Genomic DNA, 22,678 nt, shown 5'->3' with positions numbered 1-22,678 from the left:
CCCGCCGCTGAATGGGCGGCACGCGAGCAGGTGGGGCGACGCGGACCAATCGCGGGGCTGGCTGCGGCGCGGGTTGGAAAGGCCTGCTGCCGTGAGCTGGGGTCGCGTTGTTTTTTGGCCATGGCCTCGGAGGAGCCGGTCGAGGTGGTGACCTGCACCGCGCCGGTCAACATCGCGGTCATCAAGTACTGTGAGTGGCGGGCCTCGGGGCGCGGGATGTGGGGGCCCTGCGGACGGGGAAACTGAGGCTCGGAGGGGCCGGTTTGGGCGGTGGACCGGGTCCTCCGCCCGCGGCAGGTGGGCTGGGCCCTCGTCTGGATGAGATTGTGTGTCCGCGTGCAGGTGTGAGGACCCGCCGCGCCCTCCACCCGGCAGGGCAGGGCGATCGCGGAGCTGGGCACCCCCTGCAGCCGGGACACCTGGGGGCACTGTCCTTACGGGACGTCCGTCCCCGCGGAGCTAGACACCGGGAGACACAGTCCGTACAGGACGCCCGTCCCCGCGGGGGCTTGGCTCCCATGGTCACGCCCACTCTGCCATCTCCACCTGCTCTCCGTGTCTGTCTTGTTCTGGTCTCAGGAATGCTCCTGGGATTAGCTCTTCTTGCTCACTAGTTTCTGGAGAGTCGCCCCGGTGAGTCTTGGAGTCAGTACTTCTCTCCTGTTCTGTTCCCAGCGTAGAGGGGCCGCAGTTTGCTTGGCCATATGCCCTTTCAAGGCAGCTGGGCTGTTTCCAGTTTGGGTCAATTATGAATAAAGCTGCCGTAAACTTTCCTGTACGGGTTTTTGTGTGAACATGTTTTCATTCTTCTGGATAAATGGCCCGGAGTACAGTTGCTGGGCCATAGGGTGGTTGCATGTCTGGTTTTTTAAAGAAACAAACTTTTCCTGCGTGGCTGTACCATTTTTCATCCCTACCAACAACATATAATGTAGGTGTGATCCAGCTTTTCTGCATGCCGTGTTGTCACCAGCTGTTATTTTAGCCATTCTGATGGGTGTGTGGTGACATCTCACTGTGGCTTTAGTTTGTGTTCTCCTGCCGCTCAGTGATGTTGAACAGCTTTCCCAGTGCTCATTTGTCCTCTGAGAGTCTTATGTGAAATGTCTCTTTAGGACTTTTGTCCACATTCTAACTGAATTATCTGCTTTTTACCGTTGAGTTTTGAAAGTTCGCTTTGTATTTTAGATACTAATTCTTGCTGGATGTGTGGTTTGCAGATATTTTCTCCCACCGTGTAGCTTCTCTCTCCATCCTCCTAACAGGGTCTTTCAAAGGACTGAAGTTGTTAAAAGGGCCCAGTGGGTCGTCTTCTCCATCCTTGGTACCAAGTCAGAGACGTCTTTCCTAGTCCTACGTCCTGAAGAGTGTTTATGCTTTTTGCTAAAAGTTTTAGGGTTTTACGTTTTAAATCTAAGTCTGTGATTCATTCTGAGTGATTTTTTTTGTCCAAGGTCTGAGATGTGGGGCTCAGCTCTGCTCAGTGGTGGATGTCCAGTGACCCAGAAGTGTTTTCGGAAGAGGCTGTGCCTCCTCCAAGGAACTGCTTTTGCACTTCTGTCAGAAACCAGTTGGGCGTGTTTATGGGGGATCCTTCTGGACTTTCCTGTATTAGATTGTGCAGTGAGAGAGCAGGGTTCAGGCAGCTGGGGGGGAGCTGTGGGGTGGCAGTGGGGGTGGGGAGGGGTGGGGCGTTGGTGGGCAGGGGCAACAGTGCGCCAGTCTGCTGGGCTGGGACACTGACTGGCGTTGCCGTGGGCCATGTCTTCCAGGGGGAAAGCGAGACGAGGAGCTGATCCTGCCCATCAACTCCTCTCTGAGCGTCACGTTGCACCAGGATCAGGTGAGCCTGGGCTGGCGACACACACCGAAGAAACACTTACAAAACCCTTGTTTACAGACGGTGGCAGTCAAGCCCCAGCCAGCGAGTGCTGTGCGTCCCATCGCCCGCTCTGAGGAGTGCTCAGCGCACACGCATTCACACGCCCGGCTCCCCCCCGGAGGTCCCTGCCCTGCATTCCCTGCCAGGAGATGGGAGCACGGGCCGCGCCTTGGGTAGTGGACGCCCATGCGGTGTTCCCACCGCCCGAGCCCGGCCCGCCTTGGCCTCCACCTCCGGCAAGGCCACTGCTCTGAGTGGGCGCCCAGGAGGGACCAGGGCCGGAAAGGCCCCCGCAGAGAGGGGTGCTTGGCCGATGCCCGCCACTCAGGTGGCCCTGCACTTTCTTTCCCAGTTAAAAACCACCACAACGGCCGCCATCAGCAGGGACTTCACAGAGGACCGGATTTGGCTGAACGGCCGGGAGGAGGACGTGGGGCAGCCGCGCCTCCAGGCCTGCCTGAGGGAGAGTGAGTGGGGGCCCCGGGGATGCTGGGGTCAGGCCAGGCCCGCTCCTTCCCCTGTGCCCCGTCCTCGCGCTGGGCGGGTCCGAGTGCACAGAAGGCGCTGCCGCCGTCACCTCCCACCCCACCCCGCCGCCGTACCTCCCACGCCCCAGGGGCCGCGGACGCCCGTCAGCACAGCGGGGTCTGGGCCTGGGGCCTGGGGTCTCCCGAGAAGGTCTGCATGCGGAGCTCGGACAGAGGCCGGTCCCCTCCGTGCTGACCCACGGCGCTGTCTCCTGTCCCCGCAGTCCGTCGCCTGGCCCGCAAGCGGAGGAGCGACGGCCACGAGGGCCCGCTGCCCCTCCGCCTCAGCTACAAGGTGCACGTGGCCTCGGTGAACAACTTCCCCACGGCCGCGGGCCTGGCCTCCTCAGCGGCTGGCTATGCCTGCCTAGGTGGGTGCCCGAGGTGGGTCCCAGTGCTGTGCCCCGGGCATGGGGCAGTGGCCTCGGCCGTGTCACATGTCTGAACGCTGAGCTCCGTGTATAGGACCCTGTGCATGACAGAACGCCCCTCAAACTGGCTTAAACTAAGTGGGGACGAGTTCTTGGCTTACGTAGCAGAATCCCAAGGGCTGTGGCCAGCTCCAGGCTCTCGGACGGCCTACTGGGGACCCATCTCTCCCTCTGAATCTCTGCTCTGCCCTCCTCTCTGTTGGCTCACCCTCCAGCAGGGACCCCCACCCCCGAGCTGGGGCACTTACCACAGAGGTGGGCAGCTGAGTCACGTCCTCCATGTTGCCTGAGACCAGTAAGCCAGGCTGCATCGGGGGCAGACGGCCTGCCTCGTGGACCCCCAGGTCCGCATCCTGGCATCAGACCCTTGACCAGTTCTGGCCCTGTGCCCAGCGCTGCCAGCAGCCCCGGGCGTGCACACTTTTTGCCCTCTGTGCCTTGGGCCCTGCCCCAAACAGCGCCCCTCAGAGCTTCTCAGAGAAGCTTTTTCTGGCCCCTCGGCACACAGATCTCCCAGTCCCCAGGGGGGCTTGCCCTCCTGCCAGAGCCCCCTGCGGAGGCCGAACGCATGAGCACGTGGGTGCTGGATGCCAGCCGTGGAGCTGGGGGCCGAGCCTCCGTCCCCCGGGTGCCCCCCTCCCGTGGCACTGAGCACAGGCCAGGGCCCCTCCAGCCTGTCTGAGCCTCCCCGCCCCCATCACTGCCTGCAGCCTACACCCTGGCCCGGGTCTATGGCGTGGAGAGCGACCTGTCGGAAGTGGCCCGCAGGGGCTCGGGCAGCGCCTGCCGCAGCCTGTACGGCGGCTTCGTGGAGTGGCAGATGGGGCAGCGGGCCGACGGGAAGGACAGCGTCGCCCGTCAGGTGGCCCCCGAGTCACACTGGCCGGAGCTCCGTGTCCTCATCCTCGTGGTGAGCGGGAGGGCCAAGCGGGGGGCGGGAGGGCCTCCCCATCTCCCGGGGCCGCGGGCGTGGCGCAGACCTCCCTCCCTCGCCGCAGGTGAGCACCGACAGGAAGCCGACGGGCAGCACGGCGGGCATGCAGACCAGCGTGGAGACCAGCGCGCTGCTCAGGGTGAGGCCGCGGCCGGCTGGGCGGGCGGCTCCCGGGGCGCTCGGAAGCCGGGCCCCGTGGCTCTGCTGGGCTCACGGAGCGGCCGCCTGCCTTGCAGTTCCGGGCCGAGGCGCTGGTGCCGGCACGCATGGCCGAGATGAGCCGCTGCATCAGGGAGCGCGACTTCCAGGCCTTCGGCCAGTTGACCATGAAAGACAGCAACCAGTTCCACGCCACCTGCCTGGACACCTTCCCGCCCATCTCCTACCTCAGCGACACGTCCCGGCAGGTCATCCGCCTGGTGCACTGCTTCAACGCGCACCACGGCCGGACCAAGGCAGGTGCGGGGCCGGGGCGCCCCGGGCCGGGAGCCGGTTGTGCCGGGGCTTCCCGGAGCCCGCTTCTCTGGGGGCTGCAGCTCCCTCTTGCTCGCATTTTGGTTGCGCGGCCCCCCACCCTCGTCCTGAGCGGGCGGCCTGCGGGCACTGGGAGCTGGTCTGAGCCGGTCTGAACCACCTCGTGGTTCCAGGTGGCATACACGTTTGACGCGGGTGCCAACGCTGTGATCTTCACTCTGGACGACACTGTGGCTGAGTTTGTGGCTGCCGTGAGGCACAGCTTCCCCCCCGAGCTGAACGGAGACAAGTGAGTTGTGGGCCCCAAGCCGGGAGGCCACGGCAGGCGGGGACCCGTGGGACCGCAGGCAGTGTGTCCCACGTGTGCCTCTGTGTGACCGCGGACGCTTCTCCACTCGGCCCAGCCCCGGGGCCACACGCGTGCCGCCCGCAGCTCCTGTGACGGCAGGGCGTCTGGATTTCTTCCTCGCTGCTGTTTGAGGGACCCAGTTCTCAGGGAGGGGATGCCTGCCTGCTAGGGGCGCGGGAAGCGTGGGTGGGGCCCTTTGCTCTGTCACCCAGAGGGGGCGGTGCCACTTCGAGTGGGAAGAGCCGGATGCTACCTTCCACACCACGTGGGACCGGCCCCACGTCCGAGGACTCATCGCGCTGGTCACCCTGGGGGTAGTTTGTAGGTTTAAGCACCAACCCGAGTGTCAGCTGAGGCCTTTTCTTCCTAAGCTGTGTCCCCCAACGGGCGCAGCAGCAGCCGTGGGCCAGGGTGAGAGGCGGCACCAAAGCCTTGTGGAGGTTTCCCGAAACCCTCCCCTCAGTGACGGCGCCAGGCCCTCGGCATTCCCGCTCAGCGTCTGTGTGCCTGGTGAACGCTCGTAACGTAAACCCACCATTCAACCGCTTTGAGGTGCACAGCCCGGGGCGTTAAGAACATGCTGGGCACCCTTGTCCGTCAGCCCCAGAGGCCCCGACTCTGTTGGTAGTCACGACCCCCCGGCCCCCGGCAGCCGCGTCGTGTTCCGTCCTGGATCTGCCCGTTCTGCACACGCCCCATCCCTGCACTCACCGTCCAGTCCTGCCTTGTCTCCTAGGTTTCTGAAGGGGCTGCCCGTGGAGCCGGTCCCGCTCTCGGATGAGCTTAAGGCTGCGCTGGGTGCGGACCCCACCCCCGGCGGCGTCAAATACATCATTGCCACGCAGGTGCGTCCCGGCCGCACACTGCACGTGCCCTGTGGGCTCAGTCCCAGACCATCCACCCCCAGTGTGTCCCGGCGGGAGGGACAGTAGAGTAGCCGTGAACCTGCTCCTTGGTTTCAAAGCACCTGGCGTTTCCCTCGCTCACTCACAGTGGATGTTTAAGGATGCAGGCGGTGTGCGGGGCGGTGCTCCCAGGCTGAGGGGAGGGGAGGGGAGGGGAGGGGAGGGTGGGGCTGGAATGTGCGGACCCCCAGAACAGACCAGGGTCCCCACTCAAGAGTGGCAGGGCCGGGATTTCCGCCACATCCATCCAATTCCCAGACCCGTGACCTGTGCACCCAGGCCTTGGCCTCTACCGTCCACCCCAGGACTTGCTGTCCAACCCAGGTCTGCCCGGAGGGACTGAGGCTCTGCTGGAGGATTGGGCCCTGGGCCCGGCGTCACCAAGAGGGTGTCATCTGACCGGCACTTCCTGGAAGGAAGTCGCTCCCTGTCACCTGCCCTGACATTGATTCCTCAACCCCCAGGTGGGACCCGGGCCTCAGGTCCTGGATGACCCTGGCGCTCACCTCCTGGGTCCCGATGGTCTGCCGAAGCCAGCCGCCTGACCGCCTCGACGGAGCCCTGGCCGCCGCTGGGAGAAGGGGCCGCTTTGCTGGGACTGGGAACCGGGTGTGGCGGCTGCCCGGCCGTGCTTGTTGGGATTTGTGGGTGGCCGCCTGGCTCCGGGCCGGACAGTGTGCTATGGCCGAGTTGGACAGTGGAATGATGCCTGCAGGTGCCCAGGCGGTCAGGAGCGGGGGCCCCCCAGGTGCCTCACCTTTCCCCGACCTGCACCCAGCACCTTGCTGAGATGGGAGCTTGCTCCCAGATCCAAGCACTGGGGGACCAAGCCAGCCAGTGGGGAGCTGCCGGTGCATCGCCAATAAAGGGCTCTGGCCCTGAACTCGGGGGTCACTCCCACTGCCCCTAACAGCAGCTTGACCACTGGAGATGAAGGCGTGTCAGGGGTCCCCCCTCGGAGCTGGAGCACGGGCCACCGCACAGGGTACACCCTCAGGACACCCCCGTGAAGTGCTCCGCCTGACCCTGAGCCCAGGCCCCCGAGTGGGTACAGGGTGTCTTCACAAAGAGACCAGTGTTGTGTCTGAGGGGACGGGGAGCAGCGCCAAGGCCGCAGTAAAGGCAGTTCAAGGACTCTGCCTGGCGTGCTTTCTCTTGGTCCAGGCAGAGCTCACCGAGGGGGCTGGGAGGGCACGGCGGGAGATGGGGCTGGGGACTCGACTTCTGCCCCCAGCTCGCCCTTTGTTGCCCAGCCACACATGAGGTGCTCAGCTGACCCTGCCCCACGGCCATGGCCACCACCGTGGTGGACATGGTCACTCAGGCTGACAGGCTGGGGACGCGGTTTGGGCCTGTCTCTAAGCTCCGTCCAGGAAGGGAGGTGGGAAGCTGCTTTGCGGGCAGGAGCCCCTACTCAGCCCGAAGCTGTGGGTCTGTGACCAGAGCCCTCCCTCCAAGTGAGCTTCTCCATTCTTCTGACCTGACCGACCTCACCTTTCGCATCCCTCCCCATTGTCCTAAGCCAGCTGGGGGTAGGAGGAGGAGGGCATCTGAGCTCTCGCTCTCTGACCTTGACCCTGAAGCAAGGGGGGACGGGTCAGAGGAGGGAGGTGACAGAGGACAGGGCCCAGCACCCCTGCATTCTGGGTTTTCCCAGAAGCTTCCCACACTCTCACCACCACCCCTCCCAAATTAGTCTCTGAGCAAAGGGTTGCCTGCAGAGGCCACACCTGTCCACACCTGCACTAGCCCAGGGCCAGATGAGGCGGAGGCTGGGCCTGCGCTGACCTCCGGGGAGGGATCCCCACGAGGCTCAGGGGTCCTGGCTTGAAGCCCCGCCCCCACTCGAATCCACCGCAGCCGAGCTGTCTGGGTCTGCACGGAGGAAGGCCTGGCTGGGGCTGGGCAGGGCCCCTTCCTGAGCTCCAGGGCCCAGGCTCTCATGGAGGGGGTGGGGGACGAGGCTCCTGGGAGCACGGGCACCCCACCTGCCGCCAGGCCTGCCTGCCACCTGGGGAACCGGGGCTGGGGCGGGGCCAGCGGTGGGGCGGGGCCGGGCGGCGCCGGAACCGGGGGGACTCGGGGCGGGAGGCAGGCGGAGCTCTGGGGACGCGGGGTGCGAAGGGCCTGAGCCGTGTCCGAGCCGGGTCGCCGCCATGGGGCAGATCGAGTGGGCCATGTGGGCCAACGAGCAGGCGCTGGCGTCCGGCCTGAGTGAGTGGGGGGCCGCCGCACCGGGGGCGGGGGCTGCAGAGCGCGGCTGCGCCTGCGGTGAGGGGTGCCGCGGCAGTGCAGGCTGGAGCCCGGGCTGGGGAAGTGGGGGCCTGGAGACCCCAGGCTATGGCTGAGGAAAGGGGGAGGGAGCAGGCTGGAGAGGGGGCGGGAGAGGGTCCTGAGGAGCCAGAGACCCTGGGCTGCAGGCCAGGAAGTGGGAACTGCAGCCTGGGGGTGGGGGCCCCGAGACTGGAGACTCCAGCGGGAAGGAGTCTGGCGGCCTGTGTTGGGAGCAGGCAGCAGCCCCTGGGGCTGGGGAGGGGGATCCGGGGCCCTCCTGCCCCTGCAGACCCGGGCACACCCACACCCCATCCTCTGTCCCTTCACTCCTCCACCCCCCCCCAAAAGAGGAAGTTGCAGTCGGGGGAAGAAGCGTTTGCCCCCGGTGGTTTCCGGAGAGTCACCGCCCAGCAGGGTTGGGAAAACCCGGCCTGACCCACCCCTGCCTGGACTGGCCTCTCCTGCCCCGGGGGTCCTGGGGTGTGGAGGTGGGCTTCTCCTGCCTCCTGGCCTTGGACTTGGCCCGTGGGGGGCGACCGCTCTGTCTCTGGGGCCCAGCCCTGAGTCTGCGCAGAAAGCCATCGCACAAGGCGGCTGGAAACAGCCCGTGTGACCTCCTCCCACCCGGCTCCCTGGGGCTGCTTCTGGGGAGGGACGGCGCTGTCACCTGCCACCCTGCGCTCACAGGGGCGGAAGCCCGAGCTGCACAGACTCAGGAACCTCTCAGGAGGCGGGGGGCCTGAAGCAAGAAGAAGCCGCTCACGGCTCTGCCCCTCCCAGGAAGGCCCCGCACCCAGTCCGAGTGGGCGGGTGGGAGGACTGGGGGATATGGTGGTGAGGAGGGTCTCAGCCCACCACCGCTTACCTGGGACCCACCCTGAGGCCCCCACCCCCGTCCCGGGGACTGGAGGAGCCGGCGAGGCTGGGTGGGGAGGGGAGCTCCTTAAGGTCGCGTTTTGGGAGGTGGGCAGCTTTGGGGCACCTGCCCCAAGATCTGTGTCCAGGCAGACAGGCCCCCTTCTGGCGTCTAAATGGCTGAGAACTCAGTGGGTCGGTACCTGGCTCTCCTCGCTTCTGCCCAGAGCTGCCCTCTCCCCCCACCGTCCCCCCCGCAATGACTCCGGCTCAGCTTCCTCCGCCATCAAAAGGGGCGGTTTGTCAGAAGGTCCCCCTTCTGGCTCTGAATTCCTCCTTTTGCTGACTTTTCCTCCTGATTCAGTACTAACTACAGCCCCCCTGGGCTGACCAGGCCAGGCCCCACAAGCATCGCAGCACGTGGGCCCTTTTTATTGTAGAAAGTCCCATCTAATCAGCCCATGTCCCCTCCGATTCCGACCGCTCCGCCCCTGGCCCGCCAGTCCTCTGGGGCCCACCCACCCTGGCCTTTGCGGAAGCGGCTTCTTCTTGAAGCCCACCTCTCAGCTCACGTCCACCTGCTCAGAGAAGTCTTTCCAGAGCACACAGCCTGACATAGCCAGCACCTCTGCCCACGTTCACCTTGTTCACCACTAGCTGAAGTTTCCATCCCCATCGTGAGACCACAGCCCCATGGGAGCTGAGGCTCTTGCTAATGATGGAGGCTCAGGCCAAGGAAATTACACCCCCAGGTCGAGTGGACATGGTGCTGCCTGAATGCAGGGGAAATGTCCCTTCCCTCCTCCAGCTCGGGGAGGTGCTGACAGCACAGCAAGCGTGAACGTGAACGTAGCTGAGCCTGACACCAGTGGAAGATGATGACGGTTCAGGGGCCGAAGGGAGGGGCGCCAGGAGTCAGGGCTTTTACCCGGTGAGATTCTGAGGCCAGAGCCGGGAAGAAACAGACCAAAAGATCATCCCGCCCCAAGGAATTGTGCCATCTGCCACTGGAGCCTGGACGAAGAAAGTCTCGAACAAGACAAAACCGCTGGAAACTCAGGCCTGTGCTGCGCACGGAGGGAGGGGCTGCCCTCCCCCACCCTGTGCCACAGGAAGTGTGACCAGGAAGTTCAGGTCACCGGAAAGGACTACTGAAGGATGTGCTCCAGCGAGAGCAAAGCTGGATCCAGAGAGAAGGGCGGCAACACCAGCGTGAAGACACTGACTGTAAATAATTGATAATCGTGGGTAATTTGGGGTGAGACTGAAGTTAAACCTTCTAAAGTCCACATGTGGTTCAGGAAGAGGAATTTTTTTTTTTTTTTTGGCTGCGCCACGTGGCATTGGGATCTTAGTTCCCCAACCAGGGATTGAACCCATGCCCCCTGCATTGGAAACACAGAATCTTGACCACTGGACTGCCAGGGAAAGTCCCAGAAAGAGGAATTTTAAAATTAAAGTTTGATCAAGTCAGTGAAAGGCAGGAGAAGCAACAAAAAAAGCTAGTTCAAGAGAAGACACAAATAAGATAACAAAGTAAGTTATCTGCAATCATAGTCAATAAAAGGTGTTAAATTCACTATCAGATCGCTTAAACTATAAAGAATTTAGCTCTATCAGCTTATTCATTATAGCCCAAGACCAGAAGCAACTGACATGTCCCAAAGGCAGGAGAATGGATAAATAAATCGTGGTGGATTCACACAGTAGGAAACTACCCAACAAGACAAGGAGTGAGCTGGAGCTCCATGCAAACCACCGCAGGAAGGGCCTGGACAAACCTGTTCAGCAAAAAAGGGCCCTCAGAGAACTTTCCGGGGTGGCGGGAATCTTGATTCGGGTGGAGATCACGTAGGGGGTCACACATGTAAAAAGTCTGTGCACTTTATGTAATAATTATACCTCAATAAATGACTGGAAATCCTAGGGATGGTTGGTGGTGACGGTGCCACCACAATGTGAATGTGCTTCACGCCATTGAGCTGTTCACTGATTTTACCACAGTAGAAGAAAAGAATTACGGGGGAGGAAAGACAGAGATACACTCGCTCGCGGCAGGCGCACACAGAGCGGCAGGTAAAGGGCCAGAGAGACCAAGTCCACTCCGAACTGGTGGGAGTTTCAGCATCAGACAAAACACACGAATGGGGTCGACCAGGACACCCCCAGCCGGGAGAGAACGTCCACGCAGCCGGTACAAAATAGGCAACCAACGGCGCAGTCTTTAAACGCATCGAGCAAACACTCAGCGTGTTGAGGGTCACGGGCCTGGGGGGTGTGTCCAGGCTGGAGCCCAGGCCTCGCCTCTCCCACACATCCCTCAGCAGCTCCTCAGCCCCCTCCCCGGCGCGAATGCTGCTTCCCAGGGGGAGGCGTCCCGACCCCCATGCCTACAGCCATTCCCCATCACCGGCCAGGGGCTGCACCCATCTGGGTCCCCTTCCTGGGCTAACACGGTGACGGACAGAGGGCAGCTCTGTGGTGGACTGGTGGCCCCTCTGGGGGGGGTGCACAGGGAGGCGCCTGGAGCCCCTGCAGGGATGCGTGGAGCACCTACTAACCTGCTTCTCCTCTGTCCACAGTCCTCATCACCGGGGGCATTGTGGCCACGGCCGGCCAGTTTGCCCAGTGGTACCTGGGCGCATACTCCATGTATCCTCCCGCTGCACACCCCGGGTCGGGGCGGGGGGGTAGAGATGCCGCCGCCCCTGGAAGGCAGGAGGGGCTCAGAGCAGGGAGGTGACAGACCCACCGGGCCGGGCCCTGGCGGGGTGGGAGGTGTCAGTGCCCCCTGAGGGTGGCACTGAGGCCTCGGGAATGCTCGGGATCCCCTCCACACCCCCGTCTCTCAGCCACCCTCCCTAGCCAGCCGGGCCTATCCACGAGTGGACCGGGTCCCCCCTTCCCCCCGCCAGCCCGGCTGTTACAGGCTCTCTGGAGGCCAAGGCACGCGTGGGGGGAGGGAGGGCACAGGACAGCAAAGAAGGCAGCAAAGTGGCCAGAGCTATGGGAATCCCATCCAGCTGTTTCCCAGCTGCGTGACCTCAGGCAGCGGCCGCACCTCTCTCTTTTCTCATCAGCAAAGGGGGCTCACTGCGGCCCCTCAGGCTGAGCGGGGCTGTTCCTTAACCGCAGCTTCAGTGCGGCAGGGGTGTTGATCTGCCTGCTAGAGTACCCCCGGGGGAAGAGAAGCAAGGGCTCCACCATGGAGAGGTGGTGAGTCTCCCCCACCCTGCTCTGGGGGCCTCCCCGGGAGCTGTAACCACGGAGGAGCCTGGTCCTGTCCCCAGCACCAGCCCACTCGCTGTCTGCCCAGCCGCCGAGCCCCCGGACCCCTGGGAGGAAGAGCGGGTGCTCTGGGCCGGGGTGGGCGGTGGGGTGTGCTGAGCTGGACGCGGTCTGTCTCCCCTCCCTCCCTCTGCCCAGCGGACAGAAGTACCTGACCAGAGTGGTGAAGGTGTTCGGGCCCCTCACCAGCAATTACTACATCCGGGCCTTCCTGCACCTTGGGTGAGTCTCTGCCCACTTGGCATCACCAGCGCCGCCGGCAGAGGACTGCTGGGGTCAAGTCAGGCCCCTCCCGGGCTCTGCCAGAGGTTCCCTAAACCTGTATCCGTCATTACTTACAGGGTAACGATTCACCCCGACCTGGTAGCGTAAGTCAGGAATAATCAGTGTTCTGGGGCTGACTGGGCTCAGCTGGGCGGTTCTGCTCAGCCGTCCCACAGTGAGTCTGGCGGCTGCTGCCGGGGAGACCGCCACGCCCAGCGCCTCTGCAGCTGCTTGGGCCTCCTACCTGGGTGGCGGCTGGGGGCCCAGTGCCCTGTCCCTGTGTCTGCCTGGTTTGCCCTATGCAAACAGCTCCGGGGCCAAAGTTAGAAGCCCAGCCTGGGCAGCACTGGGCATCCCCTCCGCTCAAGGTCCTGGGGACTTTGTCCTGAGATCCTGTGGTCTCTGACCAAGGCCTGGGGCTGCAGACCCCGCTTCTGACTGTCTCCCGTCCTCCACCCCCTCCCCAGGCTGTCGGTGCCTGCCGGCTTCCTGCTCGCCACCATCCTGGGCACAGCCTGCTTGGCCATCGCAAGCAGCATCTACCTGCTGGTGAGTGGCGTCCTCCGTGCTCGGCCCCGCTGGTCCTTGACAGCCTTGGCCCCATGGCTGGCCCTGCAGGCCGAGCCCGTGTCCTTGCTCACGTCGTGGGGACAGTTACAGTGTAGCCTCCATTTTGGTCCATCTAACGTGCTAGCCGTTCCCCTACGTCCTCTGTAACCTGCGCTGCAGCCCTGCGAGGTGGGAGGTGGGGCCCCCACTTCACAGACAAGCGGCGGAAGCCCAGAGAGGGGACGTGGCTGGCCCAGGTCGCACGGCCGGCAGGCCCGGCCTGGCTTGGGGTCCATTGCTCAAAGCTTTCTCATCCAGTTCGGCATGCTGTCAGGAGCACTTCCCGGGGAGCTCGTGAGCAGGGCAGATGCCACGCGCAAAACCCTCGGGGCTGGGTTGGCCTGGAGTCCAGGTTACTCAAAGCGCCCCTTGTCAGTAAGGCTGCACGAGGCCACCTTTACAGCAGGGCAGGGGGCGGCGGGGACGGGGCAGGGCCCCCACCAGGTGCAGGCTGCCGGACGCTCGCCGTTCTCCTGCGCGTGGTGCCCCCGACCCGCCGAGCCGTGGTTCCAGCCCCGCCACGGCCACCAGCGTCAGTCAGGCCGACAGGGCCTGATGATTTTGACTTGATCGCTCCACCGATTACGAGTTGGCCGCCTCCTCATTCGCTTCAGCTGTCTGAGTGCTTCTGTGCTGCCTGTTCAGATCTTTTGCCCATTTTTCTACTGGGATTTTGTTTTTTTCTTGTTAGTTTGCAGGAATGTCATGTGTATTTTAACTGTGAATCCTTTGTCAGTTTTAGCCATTGTGGATGCTTCCTCCCTCTTTATTAAGGATCTAACTTTGTCCATGAATTCTTCACTGAGCAGAAGTCTGTCTGTCTAATATATTTATTTGCTTTATGGTCTATGCTTTTTAAAAATGGCTTTCCCTGCCCATATGCCACATTTTCCTGCATTCTCTTCCTTCAACTTTCTAGTTTTACCTTCTGGGATACAGTGTTCTAGTTTGGGTTTTTTTTCCCTCTTAATTTATTAATTTATTTTTTGGCTGCGTCGGGTCTTCGTTGCTGTGCACGGGCTTTCTGGAGTTGCGCCAAGCGGGGGCTACTCTTCGTTGTGGTGCGTGGGCTTCTCATTGCAGTGGCTTCTCTTGTTGCAGAGCATGGGCTCTAGGCATGCAGGCTCAGTAGTTGTGGCACTCAGGCTCAGTAGTTGTGGTGCATGGGCTTAGTTGCTCCGCGGCATGTGGGATCTTCCCGGACCAGGGCTCGAACCCGTGTCCCCTGCACTGGCAGGCAGATTCTTAACCACTGTGCCACCAGGGAAGTCCCAGTGTTCTAGTTTTTAACTTAGGAGGTGTGATTATAGAAATTCACTTTATTCTTATGCTTCATAAAGTATATGCTGTCACATTTTTTTTTTATCAACTAATGTATTAGGGGATACAAAATGAAAGATACACGTTCTTAGGTCCACTTGGCCTGTGGCCCTGGAGTCTGCGTTTCAGCAAATTCCCTGGGCCGTGCACTCTTCCTCCTCAACACACCTGGGCCCCTGGCCTCCCTGGCCACCCTCCTGGGCCTCTCCCCACCCCCCTCACCCAGAGCTGCCGGCCTCAGTTCAGCATCATGGCCACTCGGGCCTGGGCTCCTGTCCTGCTCCTGGCCCTTAGTCCCTGGGAGGAAGGCTGTGCACCTGGAAGCTGCCTCCAGGGGATCTTTCAGGAGCCCCGGGGTTCAGCACCCCTCGCCCTTGTGGGGCCCCTTGTGTTGTGGTGAAATAGCTGGGATCTGACTGTGTGGCCTCAGGCCCATCAAATAACCTCTCTGAGCTCCAGTCCCCTCAGGTCTCACTGAATTCGGTCGTGTCCTGGCTCCTGGCGGGGGTGGGGGAGCACAGGGGCGGGGAGGCGGTATGGCGGGGTGGGGGTGGCCCGGGAGGATCCCCAGCCCAGCCCCTCCGTGTCCTGCAGGCGGCTATCCGCGGGGAGAAGTGGACCCCCATCGAGACCAAGCCCAAGGAGCGGCCGCAGGTGGGGGGCACCATCAAGCAGCCACCCAGCAACCCCCCGCCCCGGCCCCCCGCCGAGGCCCGCAAGAAGCCGAGTGAGGAGGAGGCGGCAGGGGTCCCTGCGGGTGGCCCCCATGAAAACCCCATGCCGGTGACTGATGAGGTCGTGTGACCAGGGCCTCAAGCCACTCCCGTCCCGCCAAAGCTTCGAGGGCTCCTCCTGCAGACGGGTGGGGGTGGGCGGCCCCCAGCCCGGGGCACCCCCTTTTCTGCAGACTCCTTCGGGTTCACTGGCAACACGGCTGTCATCTTCCTCACTGGCACTGGGATCTTGGTGCATCGCCTGTTCCATGAAACACGTATCTGGAATTCCAAGTGTTTGTGTTTCTACCCTGGAAAAGAATGTCTCAGGTCTGGGGGGAGGGCGTGTGTGTCCCTCCGGCCCCCTGACCCGCTAGGACTCACCTGCTGGAGCATCCCGCGGACCACCCTAGGGCCGATGTGCCGTGGGCAAGGTGCCCACTCGCGACTTCCGCTCCAGCCAGGTCGCCAAAATTGTTACCAGACCAAACTCGGGTCCGCTCACCCACGCACAGTGAAGCCAGTCTGCTGACACGCGCTGTGGTGAAGGCAGGTGCAGGGTTTATTGCAGGCACTGAGCAAGGAGTCCAGGCAGCTCGTGCTCAAAAGACCCCCCCCCCCAACTCCCTGGTGGCTTTCAGGGAAAGGTTTTTAAAGACAGAGTGAGGGAGGGAGGGAGGGTGGGGGAGTAATCAGTGGGTGAGTGAACCCAAGGTGGGTTCGGTAACACATACACACCCACACACCATACATGCCCCCCTCGCACATGCCGCACACACACCACACTAGCCATGGCGGGGCCAGGAGCCCCTGGGGCCCCCAAAGCTTTGCCTGGCTTCGGCTCACACCCCAGCCTCGGAAGCCCCTTCCTTGCCCGGCACCCACTCCCCCGAAGTCTGGAAGAGCCCTTACATCGCTCGCCTCCTCCTCTCACACTTTCAGGGCTGGGGGTCTCTAGGGACCTCTGGCCTGGAAGGCACCCTGCCTGTCAGCCAGCACTCTTCGTCTTCAGCATAAATCCAGTCGGCCCACCGTTCCTCCGCGCCCACTCCCAGGCCGCTCCCAGCGCTGCCCTGTCCCGCCCGGTGCCCGGCTCGGAGCCCGCAGGCTCCCATAGCCCAGGACGGACACTGTCTCCGGCCCCCGCCCCCATCTGCTCTGGCCCTTGTCACCCCGCCCACTGGGCTCCAGCCACACTGACCCCCGGGCACAGGCAGGCCACCTTCTCAGCCTCTGCACAGGCCATCCCCTCTGCCTGGAGCAGCGGGCCCTGGATGGCCACTCAGGTGGTTCTCAGCTGGCCTCCATTGCAGCCCCTCTCCCTTTCCTGATCCCTTCACCACCAGCCGGCCCAGGGCTTCGCTGCTGCGCCGTGGTTGTCGGTCACCCGGGGGGCAGGTGGGGAGCTATCCGTTTTGTTCACTGCTCTGATCCAGGACCTTCTGTCGTGATAGGTCAGGTGGTTCTCAGGTGGCTGGCTGGGTGCCTGAGCTGGGAGGTGCCCGTTAGCTTGGCCGCCCCTTGTCTGGCAGGTCACCCGTGGTGGACAGAAGCCCAAGGGGGTGTCCAGAGCTGCCTGGGCCTCTGCTGGGGTTGGGAGAGCATGACTCAGCCAGCCTACAAAGACATGTCCCCCTGAGCGGACCCCCCGGGAAGTCACCCCAGGACACCTGTCCATGGGGTAGGGAGGTAGTCCCCAGGGGCCACACCCACGTCTGTGGGTAGGGGGCTGGGCTTTGGGAACGAGTCCCATCGCCAGACCCGGGAGCTACTGCATGGCCAGCGGGGCACACCTGGGCTCCACTCTGTTAAAACATAACCCCGCCCTGGGTGCACCCGGCTCCATGCATAGACCTTCCTAGAAGGACACACGATGATCTGGGCCAATGGCTGCCCCTGGGGGACCAGCTGGGTGTTGACGACCAGGCAGGGGAGAGGGTGAGAGAGTGGCTTCACCCACTGCCCTCTGCCAGCCAGTGCTGTGCTCTGAGATACTGTTTACCAGGGAGACAACGCGTATTCACATGTAAATAAATAGCTGTTTTAGAAACACAGGGGTGCTTGTTCCTCCCAGGGGGCTGGGGTGAGGGGAGCCCAGGGGGCCAGGAAGTGGAGGTGGCCATCAGAACACCTTTTCCCTTTTCTGTAGCTGTTTTAGCAAGTTGTAGAAGAGTGAGAATGTTCCTTCTAGCCCAGCTGTTTTTGTCAAAGGATAAACTGCATCTTGAGCTGGGGGCTGCCCAGCACAGGGTCATCCCCCAGGCACCGGGGACTGGGCCCTTCCCAGGCCAGGTCTCAAAGCAGAGGCCTGGAGCCTCGGTACCTGCCCACGGCCCCAGGGGGGCCCATAAATAACTGATAAATACACATAAATAGGAGGGGCGTCCCTGAGGCCAGTCCAGGAGCCGAGCCGGTGATCACCGGGCCGACCTGGGCAGGACACAGGTGCAGCCCACGGGCACTCGGATGAACTCGGTGTGGAAGGCAAAGGCCCCGGGCGTGGGCGCCCCCGCCGCGTCCCGGGAGCAGGGCCGACGGCGCAGCACCAGGAGGCTCTGGGCCAGCGGCACCGAGTTGAGCGCAGCCGTCTCGCGGCCTGTCTTGGCGCTGATGCAGCCCCTGCACAGGCACTCGGCGAAGGCCAGCTTCTGGGGGTAGCGGCTCTCGTCCGTGTCCACGCTGTGGAACAGGCGGGGTGTCAGAGAGCCTGGGCGGGCGCCCCCTTCCCTGCCCGCGGCCCCACGGCTGCCCCACGCACTCAGGGCGGCTCCGGGCCGCAGGGCGGGAGGTGTGGGGCGCTGGGAGGGCTTGGCATGCAGCTGGTGCCCAGGAAGTGAGACTGTGCGTGTGCCCCACGGCCCTCCCAGAGCCCAGAAGCCCCCCTCTCTCCCTGCCAGTCCCAGCCCCACCCCTGCAAGGACTCAAATGGGGGCCCCCCAATTTTCCCAGGGGGACCCTGGTGTCTGAGGTCTGGGCTGAGGTCTGAGACACTGGACGAGGACCAGCTCGCGGGAGAGCCTTGACCTCCCAGTGGTGGGGCCGGCCGGCCGGAGGCCATCAGGTGAGAGCGCTGAGGCTCAGGGGGCCCAGGGGCCCGTGCCCAGGGAGGCCCGCTCTCACCGGTATCTCCAGGGCGAGATGGAGCGCTGGTGGACGTCAGCCTCCAGCACCTCCTCAGGCTGCAGCACAGGGCACTGGTTCCCGGCCGGGGGGCCCGCGTGCCGGCTCCTGCGGCCCGCCGCCTCCAGGCTGGACACCAGCGCCACGGGCAACGCCTGCTCCCACCTGGCTGCTCGCGCCAGCAGGTGGGGAGGGGCGTGGCCCAGGGGCAGCTCCTCCGCAGAGTAGCAGCGCGGGGTCCCGGCCGTGTGGGTGCGGGGCCCCGCCCGGAGTGGGGGGCTGTGGTGAGCCAGGCTGGTGGGCAGCCAGAGCAGGAGCAGGAGGACAGGGGAGAGCTGGTGGAACAGGTGGTGGGTGGTCAGCGGTGCCCAGGGCAGGGGCCCCGCGCTGCCACCCGCCGGCTCTGCTCCCTGTGGAAAGTGGGCGGGGGCACGTAGCCTCCCTCTACAGTTGGGGAAACGGAGGCCCAGAGGGGTCTGGGCTCCTGGGTCCTGGCTCCCTTCTGCCCCCAGATCTGGGCGGCTTCCTGGACCCTCCCGCACCGTCCTCAGCCTGGGTGTCGGCGGCAGGCCGGGCGGCACCGTCCAGGGGGGAGGGTGGGGAGAGGAGCGGCTCACCATCGCGGCGGGGTCTGGGTTCCGGGCTCCGCAGCGGTGCACCTGGCGGTCCCGGCGGACCCAGTGGCTGCCCTGGCTGCAGCCGGCTTGCGGCGCCCTTTATACCTCGGGCCACACCTGGGGAACATCCGGCACCCTCCCTCCTGGGGAAGGGCCTGGCGATGCTTCCTCCTCCCCTCCCTGCAACTGTCCCCTCCCCTCCAGGACAGGGGGGACCCACTCTTCCCTCCTCTCCCCCACCTCCAGGGACCCCACCCCAGGCCAAGCACTTGCTAATGGGGCTCAGAACGGTCTCTCCTGTGTGACAGGCACTCTCGAACCTTCTCTAAGTGCCGAGTCCTAACCACGTGCACGTTTTTGCTGTTTGGACCTGGGGACCTGAGGCGAGAGCTCGCTCACTTTGCGCTGCTGCCCGGTCCTCCACCAGGGTTGATTCTCCCGTCCCCTCCTCCTGCCACGTGGGGAGGTTCCGGAAGGGACCGGGGCGGCTGGGGGCCAGCGACCCCTTCAGGATCCTCTGCTGGGCTTCTGTGGTTTCAGTCAACAAAAGTGCAAGTCTGAGGTGGAGGAGGTGGCAGTGCCCTGGAACCTTTAAAGGGCAGGGTGCCCTAGGAAGCTTCCTAAGGAGGCCCCCGGAGCCCACCCGCCCCAACTCCGTGCTGCTGGTGAGGGTGCTGGTGGTGCCTTCGTTATCCTAAAAGGGAGACAGTTTAGGGCCAGATCCTGCCAAGCTTTGAATGCTGAGGTTTGGATGCCATGCTGGCGAGGGCCCATCTGCCCTGGTCCTCTCGAATCAGTATAAAATGTCCCGCTGAGGAGGGCCGGGGCGTGGAGGATGGAGTCAACCTGCCTTCTGGGTTTCCTCACCTGCTGGCAGGAGCCAGAATGTACACCACAAAGGGGCCAGTCTGACTCTGGAGGTGCAGACTCGGTGGGCAGGAAGACCGCTGAGAGGGGGACGGAGAAGGCAGTGGGACGCCGGGGCCCGCCCAGGACCTCCAGTGGGCAGCGTGTGACTCTGGGCCCCGAGTCCACCCGCCCTCCCAGCCTCGGTCTGGAGGAAATGTTCCCACAGCGGGCATGGCGTCATGGCTGTTCTCCGGCTTCTTTCTGACTGCTGGATGGATAGACACGTGGAGGCCCCAGGGCTGCTCCTGCCTACCCCACCCCTGCCCGTGGCCATCCACTCTCTGCTTGCACACCTCCTGCGGCAGGGAGCTCACCACCTGTATTCACCTCCTGGGGCGGCCATAACAAAGTGCCCAAAAATGGGGGGCTTAAAACAACAGAAGTTTATTCTCTCACGGTCTGGAGGCCGGAAGCCCCAAGTCAAAGTGTCAGCAGGGCTGGTTCCTTCTGGGGTCTCTGAGAGGGAATCCTTGCTGCCTCTCCCAGCCTCTGGCGGCTCCTGGCAATCCTTGGGGCCCCGGGCTGTAAATGCACCAGTGCAGCCTCTGCCTCACTCCCACATGGCCTCTCCCCATGTGTGTCTCTCGTCTCCGTACCTTCTACAGACATTCACCTACCCAGGGTGATCTCATCAAGAGCCTGACCTTAAGCACAGCTGCAGAGACCCTTTTCCCAGATAAAGGCACATTCTTCCCAAGCACTGGGGCTAGGCCCTCAACATAGTTTTGGGGGACACAATTGAGCCCCTTCCACCTTCCACCGGGACAGACGCTCAGGTCCAGAGAAAGACCCCCCTTAGGCTGAGCTGAGGCTGGCCTTATTGCAGGGCACGCAGGGCCTCAGAAATCCCAGTCCCCTCCTGCCTCAGCCCCAAAGGTAGTGTGAGCCCCTCCAGGGCAGGGACACCGTGCAGTGGACCTGCCCTGTCCCCAGCCGTGGAGCTGCCCTCGCAGAGTGAGGGAGGGGACACCCATGCCTGGCACTGGCCCCTGGGGGGGAATCCAAGGGGAAGCGGCATTGCCTTCGTGGGGCTGGGGTCCCCCGCAAAGGATCTTCGGAAGCGAAAGGCTCGGGGGTCCCTACGCCAAGGAGCTGAGCTTCAGCATTTTCTGTGTCTTTGGGTGGGCAAGTCGGGGACAAACCCCGGGGCCGGGGCTCACGCCTCCTTCCTCACTACCACCCCGAGCTGTTCTGTGTGCGCTGGTGGCCTGCCTGGGGTCAGGGTCCCAGGCACCCACGGAAGGACAGGGCGGAGCCCAGCAGTGCCTCATTCCTGCGGGCGGCTGAGGCAAGCACGCCGGCACAGGGTTAGGCAATACTGGAAAGGCAGCTGCAGCAGGAAGGCTGGAGAGTGTCCTGGAGGAGGTGCCCTGGTTGGCTCCGCCCCTCAAACCACACCCACCACATCTCTGCCCCCAGACCACACCCATCCAACCAAGCTCCCAAGTCCCCCTGCCTGGAGAGATGTAGAAAGGGGATGGAGGGGCACAGAGAAGGGGGGGAATGGAGGTAGGGGAGGAGGGATGGATGGAGACAGGCACAGAGATCTAGGGAGACTCGGACAAATGCAGAGACCACAGATGGAAGGCAGGGCAGAGAGAAAAGGGCAGAGCCAGGGCAGGAAGGCAGAAACACAGGAGCCACAGGGACACTCAACAGGGCCAGTCCCTCTGAGTGCCTCTGGGGTGGCCCTGCCTGTGGCTCGGAGCCCTTGCAGCCTTGGCTGGACAGGAGCAGCCCAAGTGGGCCTGGGCTGGGGACGCGGCCTGCAGGAGGGGTTTGCTCCAGGCCCTGCCAGCTCCAGGCTCGAAGTTCTCCCCCGTCCTAGAGGGAAGCCCAGCGGCAGGCCTCAGTCCCGTCTGTGAAGTGGGGGTGGCAATACCCTCTCCCCCTTCCCTCCTGTGGCGTGGCCTTTTCGACCACCGGGCCCCAGGCAGCCCTGCCCACAGTCAACCTAGGACACAGCCCAGTTTTCTCGTGCTCCCACAACTTGGCACCGTCAGGAACGACCTCTTCGCCTCATGCCTGTCCACGGCCCCTCAAGGGCTGGCTGCCCACTCACCCAGGGCCTGGGCCTCCTCCCGCCGACGGAGGCTGACTGCTGTCCTCAGGGGCTGACAGACCCGCAGGGGCTGAGGCGCTGGCTGAACCGTCACGGGGGGAGCTGGACGGTTGGCAGAGAGCGAGAGGAGGGTGGAGGCCCAGGCCTTGAGGGAACGGGGGGCACAGGGCTGGCGCTGCGGGGAGGAACTGGCACCGGCTGTGCATCACCAGCAGGCGTAAGAAACCCACAGGGACTTAATCCGCACTGAACTGAGCTGCCCCGCTAGCTCCATGTATTCACTCATGACGTTGGAGGTGACACTTCACACTTGAGTTCGGAAAGTTATACACTGAAAAAATGAAATCTTTTTTTTTTTACCCGTTCAAGAGCGAGAGGAGGAGAGACGGGCACGCTCGAAGCTGGCGAGTGCCTTGGCCTGGGGAGGGCGGCCCGAGGGGTGCGGCTCCCCTTCGGTGGAGCTAAGCCCCGGCCCCTTCCCTCAAGACGAGGAGGGTTAGTATGAGAAAACTCAGAAGGGCCGAGGCTGGGCTTTCTGCCTCTGCTTTACACTCGGGGAAAGCACACCAAAGTTTACCCCTGAGGAGGCCAGCTCCAGGACAGCACTGGCGCAGCAGACAGGGGAAGGCCTGAGGGGACGGGGCAGGCCTGGCCTGAGCTGGGAGAGGAAGGGTGAGGTGCAGCTGGGTCACAGTTCCAGGAACAGGAAGCAGTGCATGCAAAGGCCCGGGGTGGGAAGGAGGAATGCAAACAGGCAGGGGAGGGGCTCGGTCGGGGTCTGCAGCTGCGGAGGAGGAGGGCTGGAGGGAGGGGCAGGGGTCAGTAGGCAGAAAAGAAACTTGAGGAACTGGGAATCACTCCCAGTGATTTTGCCTGTTAACCGCCTGGCAGGGCCTCAGCCCTCAATTCCCCTGCGGGGCAAAGACGCTGAGAACCCATTATACCACAGAGCCTCCCTTTTCCCACATGCCTGGCCTGGAATGTTCTTTCCACTAGACCTGGGGGAGAGTTGGCTCGGGGTGTGACTCTCACCCCTCCCAGGACACACCCCTGCCCCCAGATAGCAAATGGCAAGCTGCTAGTTTAAACCCAGCTCCGGTCCAGGGGTCCCAGGGCCATAGGTCCAACCCAGGCGCTGGAAGCCA

At 63.4% G+C, this 22,678-nt stretch overlaps 3 protein-coding genes across 5 annotated transcripts; 2 read left to right on the top strand and 1 right to left on the bottom strand.

The window, feature by feature from the left end:
- Positions 1–45: 45 nt before the first annotated feature.
- MVD (mevalonate diphosphate decarboxylase) lies at positions 46–6,637 on the top strand. Its single transcript, XM_082437147.1, has 10 exons — positions 46–190; positions 1,773–1,843; positions 2,235–2,349; positions 2,634–2,780; positions 3,551–3,750; positions 3,839–3,913; positions 4,011–4,229; positions 4,422–4,537; positions 5,334–5,442; positions 5,967–6,637. The coding sequence occupies exons 1-10, from the start codon at positions 121–123 to the stop codon at positions 6,045–6,047; spliced, it is 1,203 nt and encodes a 400-aa protein (XP_082293273.1). The 5' UTR covers positions 46–120; the 3' UTR covers positions 6,048–6,637.
- Positions 6,638–7,562: 925 nt separating this feature from the next.
- On the top strand, positions 7,563–15,119 carry CYBA (cytochrome b-245 alpha chain). Of its 2 annotated transcripts, XM_082437151.1 has the most exons (7): positions 7,582–7,716; positions 10,639–10,707; positions 11,214–11,283; positions 11,773–11,847; positions 12,058–12,141; positions 12,651–12,732; positions 14,707–15,119. In XM_082437151.1, the coding sequence occupies exons 1-7, from the start codon at positions 7,659–7,661 to the stop codon at positions 14,914–14,916; spliced, it is 648 nt and encodes a 215-aa protein (XP_082293277.1). In that variant the 5' UTR covers positions 7,582–7,658; the 3' UTR covers positions 14,917–15,119. The 2 variants fall into 2 exon arrangements, with proteins under 2 accessions (XP_082293278.1, XP_082293277.1); XM_082437152.1 differs by lacking the exon at positions 10,639–10,707 and having other exon boundaries at positions 7,563–7,716.
- On the bottom strand, positions 14,972–18,652 carry IL17C (interleukin 17C). Of its 2 annotated transcripts, XM_082437154.1 has the most exons (5): positions 18,563–18,652; positions 17,946–18,280; positions 15,747–17,504; positions 15,210–15,459; positions 15,035–15,107 (listed from the first exon to the last, which is right to left on the bottom strand). In XM_082437154.1, the coding sequence occupies exons 1-3, from the start codon at positions 18,563–18,565 to the stop codon at positions 17,243–17,245; spliced, it is 600 nt and encodes a 199-aa protein (XP_082293280.1). In that variant the 5' UTR covers positions 18,566–18,652; the 3' UTR covers positions 15,035–15,107; positions 15,210–15,459; positions 15,747–17,242. The 2 variants fall into 2 exon arrangements, with proteins under 2 accessions (XP_082293279.1, XP_082293280.1); XM_082437153.1 differs by lacking the exon at positions 15,210–15,459 and having other exon boundaries at positions 14,972–15,107.
- Positions 18,653–22,678: the final 4,026 nt, after the last annotated feature.

This window comes from Balaenoptera physalus, assembly GCF_965194825.1.
Source record: "Balaenoptera physalus genome assembly, chromosome: 19".
In the NCBI taxonomy this organism is placed as follows: Eukaryota; Metazoa; Chordata; class Mammalia; order Artiodactyla; family Balaenopteridae; genus Balaenoptera; species Balaenoptera physalus.
The sequence above is the reverse complement of the archived record's forward strand: the minus strand, read 5'-3'. Positions and strand labels throughout refer to the sequence as shown.

Bases quoted from the DNA above. Each gene is read 5' to 3' on its own strand.
- IL17C (XM_082437153.1), bottom strand. The intron at 17,505-17,945 runs GTGAGAGCGGGC...CCTGTTCCACAG, and splicing joins ATCTCGCCCTGGAGATACCG to CGTGGACACGGACGAGAGCC.
- MVD (XM_082437147.1), top strand. From the start codon at position 121: ATGGCCTCGGAGGAGCCGGTCGAGGTGGTGACCTGCACCGCGCCGGTC. The intron at 3,751-3,838 runs GTGAGCGGGAGG...CCCTCGCCGCAG, and splicing joins TCCGTGTCCTCATCCTCGTG to GTGAGCACCGACAGGAAGCC. The intron at 3,914-4,010 runs GTGAGGCCGCGG...CCTGCCTTGCAG, and splicing joins AGACCAGCGCGCTGCTCAGG to TTCCGGGCCGAGGCGCTGGT.
- CYBA (XM_082437151.1), top strand. From the start codon at position 7,659: ATGGGGCAGATCGAGTGGGCCATGTGGGCCAACGAGCAGGCGCTGGCG. The intron at 10,708-11,213 runs GTAAAGGGCCAG...CTCTGTCCACAG, and splicing joins AGGCGCACACAGAGCGGCAG to TCCTCATCACCGGGGGCATT. The intron at 12,733-14,706 runs GTGAGTGGCGTC...CGTGTCCTGCAG, and splicing joins CAAGCAGCATCTACCTGCTG to GCGGCTATCCGCGGGGAGAA.